Here is a 6,000-nt window from a genome sequence, read left to right as displayed (position 1 = left end):
GTACATAGCCTACTCTCACCTGTTTTAAACACGTTATAATCTTTCAATAACATTCCTTATTCATATTTTTAAAATTCCACATACAGTGTGGGAGAGAGACATTTCCAAAGACTAAAATAGCAAAAGACAATTGAATTAGACTTTCAGATCTTTCCTTATCACCTTTTCTATAACCATACTTTGGATCAATTAAGTTATATTGATTGATACACATAATCAATGGATAACAACAATATAAAGCCATTTTCACTTGTACATATGCAGTACTGATCATTTACCTTGGAGGAGCTTCAGACTATCTACAGTGTATTTTTGTATTGTTTAAATAGGATGAAAGAAATTGTCTTTCTTGCTGTTCTGCAAGCAAACTGATTCAGCCTTTCATTTTCCTTATGTATCTACATCTAACATGTCATTTTGTGTTTACATTGTCGTCATAACATTTTTTCCAAACAGTCAAAAGTCAAAAACAGCACTTTTAACGGCACAAAATCACAGTACCGGAATGTACAGTATGTCCAGAAAACCATGCAAGCACATACACACATCACTATCAGTCATACACAATCACACACTCACTCTTGTAAACCCAAAACACACACACACACACACACACACACACACACACACACACACACACACACACACACACACACACACACACACACACACACACACACACACACACACACGCACACACGCACACACGCACACACGCACACACAGTGGCATACATACATGAAATCACGCACAATGAGGTTACAGTACAACAGCACACACTGTCCTAAGCTAACAGCCCATAGGTAGAAAGTGTCTAGGGTGTTGAATTGGAGGTCACAGGTTAACAATCCAACACATCACTTCTAGTGACAGAACAGTTTCAGCTAATCACTATCACCAATAGAGAAAAGGGAGAGAGGGGACACGAGAGAGAGAAAGAGGGAAAAAGAGAGGTGAAGTGCAGGGAACAAAATAAGAGAACTGGAAACACTGGTACCCTGAAGGTGAAAATGTTTCAACTTATTTTTTCTTCATGGCATTGAAGATCCATGCAGTCAAGCCAACTCACAAGGGTTCATGAATAAGGGCAGGGATTCATATACTAGTAGTATACTACACCTAGCATTTAGAACTCTGTCTAACACAGTGGATGCAAATGGAATCACATTTCATTAAGGGTTGGCTCTCTATCTCCATCTCCTTGGCCCACTTCCTAAGGCAGGGGTAGGCAACTCGATTCTGCCACTGGATGATTTTTATCGGATCGGATGGTCGGGAGCATAATAATAATCATTTGTACACTGTGAATTGACCACAACTAAGTCCCAAAATAAATGTTAAAATAACATACATTTCATACCTTGATTACATTAAACCCCGATCACATATGTCTCTCTTTTTTTTATTCGTGGGAATACTTTGGAACAGATTTACTAAATTAAACTCATTTTCTGATGAATTCCTGGTGATTCTACTTTTTTTTAAATCCAAAACTCATAAAAAATCACTTGTGGACCAGGTCCCTTAGAGAATATATGTAGCAGCAGACACAATTCTGTATCAACATGTAGGACAGGACTTGCGCTAAAGCAAATAGGGATTATTACCATTTGCGAGGAATGTTCCTTTTGGGAGTCAAAGTAATTGTTCGCCTCATCAAAATACATAATTTGCTCATGCTGTCACACATGCTAACCTGCTGACTAAGCCCCCAGAGCTGATACAGAGGGCTAAATATTATGCCGCTTCAAAATATCTGTGAAACAACTGGCAATATGCATTTTGGTGGCCAATTCCCTCTGCCTGAGATTTGGTAATGATTTGCCCTGTAAGGTTCTCTTAAAATCAGCCAAAAACTCCCTGTATTTTCTACACCTGAGAGGGAAGAGTGACCGAGTGAGAGAGAGAGTGTGAGAGGAATGAGAGAATCTACAGGGAGACATACATTTGAAAACAGCTTAAGAAAAATCACACAAGACAAAGTAGTCTTCCAGTACGAGAAGCCTAACCCCAGTCCTGAAACAAATGGCACCCGAAAATGTACATTTTCAATAAAGGAAACATATAATACAGTACAGTGCATCATGTACTAAGAAACCACACAGAGTTGGTCATGTGAGCGCAGAATAACAGGGACTCCATCACAACCCTCTATCCCCAGCCTCAGATGAGGCATTCTCCTTCTCCCCATCTGTGGTGTTGTGGGCTGAGCCAGGCTGCAGTTTGAGGCCCTTCATTTTGGGCAGCGCAGGGCTGCCACTGCGGCTACGGCTGTGGCTGGGACTGCGGCTATGGCTGTGTTGGGCTCTGTGTTTCTTTTTCCGAGGGCTGGGACTGCGGGACATGGTCTTCATACCAACCACGCTGTCGTCCTCAGAGGTGAAATCAGAGCTGTCGTCAGAGGGGCTACCGGCAGGGCTGGAGGTGGGCAGCTGGATCTGCAGAGGAGAGATGAGGGAGAGGAGGAAGAGATAGAGAAAGAAGAGTGAAGGACCAAGGAAAAGAAGAGCATAGGGAAGTAGCACAGGAAATGGTGGAGAACAAAATGAAGGAGCGGGGATGGGTGTGGAAGAACCAAAGGAGAGTTAAATGACCAATCCCATTATACTTCAATGTTTTATTATTTACCATACAAACTAGACAGCATCACTGTAAGCACCTGGAAAGGCTCTGTCACACCCACGAGGGTGCTCGTGTTATTGCTATAGTAACACAAGATGAAGTCTCCTGAGCCCTTGGGCAACTCTTCCTCAGTAAAGGTCACCTGCAGAGGTAAAGACACGCAAAGAGGGAGAGAAGAGTCAAAACACATAAAGATACAGTACCATGACAAGGTTCTCCAGTTCATTCATGTTTGTTATTAAAAGTCGCCCTTACCTCGTGTTCTACTCTATGGTAATCTGCCTCCTCCTGCTTGGCCCACACATAGCCTACATAGTCCTTATGGTGTTTGAATCCCACCTGGGGAGGCAAAGGCAGCACCAATTCCTGATTGTAGAAAAACACTTAATGTCTTAGCTAATTATGACTTCATCATGACACATTATCTGGGTTACTTCACGCTTTGTTAAACATTGAAATCTGCTCTAGAAGGTTGCGAGTGAGAACCTTGTACAGCCCAATCCAGTCCCAGGAGCTGCGAGCGAAATTAGGTGCAGCCTTGAACGTGCACGTGGCATCTGCAATGCTGTTCCACTCATCCTCCACCATGATCGTCACCAGGGGCATGTCCACCTTATAGGGGAACTACACACAGGAGGTCAATATCATCATGGTATATAATCAATAGAACACAACATCAACATCTCTCTCCGACATAATACAGCATCAACATACAGTCTGTAGAAATCTGTTACAACAATGGTTATCTCTGTTTATTACAGGTTACAGCTGCGTTTTAGGTAAAGTTATGTGCATGTCACAACTCCGGTGACAACTGGGACATGGGGGGGAAAGAGAGGGAGAGGGGCCGTGTCTCACCTGGAGGGTGAAGATGGAAGAGACAGGCTTGTGGTCGCTGACCATGTACTCCATGTGACTGCGGTAGAAGTGCTGGGTGACCTTGGTCCCGCTGCTCGGCCCTAAAATAGAGCCTCTCTTCCCAGCATTAGGGGTCGGCCCAGAGGGAACTGTGGCCCTCAGACGCCACAGGATCCTGTCTGTCCACGCAGGCTTACGCTTCTTCCCACTGAGAGAGAGAGAAAGCGAGAGAAAGAGATAGAGAAAGCAGGGGGGGGGGTAAGAGCTGTGATGATAAGAACACTCATCTCATTTGATCTTTAGGTGCAAGAAAGACCCCCATGTCACCACAAACCTTGTATCGTATGTATCTGTCCCCACATCAAACTTGTAAGTGGGGGGGAATTTGAGAGGACCCTCCAGAAATCCCTCCAGCACTGACTCGCTGTCTTTGGCCATGTTCAGCTGTAGAATAGAATTCAATTATGTGTCTCTGTTATGTTGGCCTCTGAATGCCTTCTAGTGGCATCCTCTACATTACACTCTCTGTTTAATAGTGAGCCTTCATCTTGAACATGCATCTCACCTGGTCTTTCTCCCATAGCATGGTGAGTTTGTTGTTATCAATGGCTGCTTTCACAGCCGGAATTTCCAGTTCATCAATGCGGAAATTCAGATCTCCAAACCAGAACACCACACTGTGGAGGAGAAGAATAGTATGGAGTGGACTGAGGGCAGAGCGGAACTGTGAAGATGCCTTTAATTATAAGGTATGTCCTCTAAATCACACCAAATATTTGCTTTGGTTAGGTATATGGATGGCTAAATGAGGTACTTTTAGTGTAACCGTAACTACTGTACACCCTCTATATCTTTACTGGATACAAGGGAGGGTGGACTGCTGCAAGTATGCTTTCTTATGTGTTTGTTTATTCCTGCTGAGACAATGTTTGCAATGACGATGAAAACATTAAATGCAATCGCTATTTAGACTGCCTGTTTGTGTTAGACACACCAGGGTATGTCTATTGTACAATAGACATGGTTAGAGCGTTGGACTAGTAACCGGAAGGTTGCAAGTTCAAACCCCCGAGCTGTCGTTCTGCCCTTGAACAGGCAGTTAACCCACTGTTCCTAGGCCGTCATTGAAAATAAGAATTTGTTCTTAACTGACTTGCCTAGTTAAATAAAGATACAAAAATAAAATAAAAATGTGAAAGGTTTTAGGCTACACTAGATAAAGACGTCAGATCATCGCCGCAGGGGGGGAAGCGCTAGCAAAGTGAGCAGCAGCTATGTAAAAAATCTACATAGAGAATCTCACACATGCGCAGAACTCAGATAAGCACCCCCCCCACCCCCCCAACAAAAAAAAGCTACACTGTTGTTTATTTGTGCAAGTGCCTGGGTGTAAACTTAACTGGGTGTAAACTTCTATATGTATAGAGACTAACTCGTGTTCCAGTGTTCATATGTATAGAGACTAACTCGTGGTCCAGTGTTCATATGTATAGTGACTAACTCGTATTCCAGTGTTCATATGTATAGAGACTAACTCGTGTTCATATGTATAGAGACTAACTCGTGTTCCAGTGTTCATATGTATAGAGACTAACTCGTGTTCCAGTGTTCATATGTATAGAGACTAACTCGTGTTCCAGTGTTCATATGTATAGAGACTAACTCGTATTCCAGTGTTCATATGTATAGAGACTAACTCGTGTTCCAGTGTTCATATGTATAGAGACTAACTCGTGTTCCAGTGTTCATATAGTGACTAACTCGTGGTTCAGTGTTCATATGTATAGAGACTAACTCGTGTTCCAGTGTTCATATGTATAGAGACTAACTCGTATTCCAGTGTTCATATGTATAGAGACTAACTCGTGTTCCAGTGTTCATATGTATAGAGACTAACTCGTGTTCCAGTGTTCATATGTATAGAGACTAACTCGTGTTCCAGTGTTCATATAGTGACTAACTCGTGGTTCAGTGTTCATATGTATAGAGACTAACTCGTGGTCCAGTGTTCATATGTATAGTGACTAACTCGTATTCCAGTGTTCATATGTATAGAGACTAACTTGTGTTCATATGTATAGAGACTAACTCGTGTTCCAGTGTTCATATGTATAGAGACTAACTCGTGTTCCAGTGTTCATATGTATAGAGACTAACTCGTGTTCCAGTGTTCATATGTATAGAGACTAACTCGTATTCCAGTGTTCATATGTATAGAGACTAACTCGTGTTCCAGTGTTCATATGTATAGAGACTAACTCGTGTTCCAGTGTTCATATAGTGACTAACTCGTGGTTCAGTGTTCATATGTATAGAGACAAACTCGTGGTCCAGTGTTAATATGTATAGTGACTAACTCGTATTCCAGTGTTCATATGTATAGAGACTAACTCGTGTTCATATGTATAGAGACTAACTCGTGTTCCAGTGTTCATATGTATAGAGACTAACTCGTGTTCCAGTGTTCATATGTATAGAGACTAACTCGTGTTCCAGTGTTCATATGTATAGAGACTAACT

General features: G+C 42.3%; 1 protein-coding gene across 2 annotated transcripts in view; it reads right to left on the bottom strand.

Annotated features, from left to right (window-relative positions):
- Positions 1–637: 637 nt before the first annotated feature.
- LOC110536079 (inositol polyphosphate 5-phosphatase K) overlaps positions 638–6,000 on the bottom strand; it is a 45,476-nt gene continuing 40,113 nt past the window's right edge. For both annotated transcript variants that reach the window (XM_036935930.1, XM_021621619.2), the window contains exons 7-13: positions 4,046–4,157; positions 3,815–3,924; positions 3,481–3,688; positions 3,109–3,246; positions 2,878–2,961; positions 2,660–2,764; positions 638–2,438 (exon numbers count right to left, since the gene is read on the bottom strand). In XM_036935930.1, the coding sequence (XP_036791825.1) occupies positions 2,142–2,438; positions 2,660–2,764; positions 2,878–2,961; positions 3,109–3,246; positions 3,481–3,688; positions 3,815–3,924; positions 4,046–4,157 (1,054 nt within the window). In that variant the 3' untranslated portion in view covers positions 638–2,141. The remainder of the gene's footprint in view (positions 2,439–2,659; positions 2,765–2,877; positions 2,962–3,108; positions 3,247–3,480; positions 3,689–3,814; positions 3,925–4,045; positions 4,158–6,000) is intronic.

Source organism: Oncorhynchus mykiss, chromosome 11 (assembly GCF_013265735.2).
Source record: "Oncorhynchus mykiss isolate Arlee chromosome 11, USDA_OmykA_1.1, whole genome shotgun sequence".
In the NCBI taxonomy this organism is placed as follows: Eukaryota; Metazoa; Chordata; class Actinopteri; order Salmoniformes; family Salmonidae; genus Oncorhynchus; species Oncorhynchus mykiss.
The sequence above is the reverse complement of the archived record's forward strand: the minus strand, read 5'-3'. Positions and strand labels throughout refer to the sequence as shown.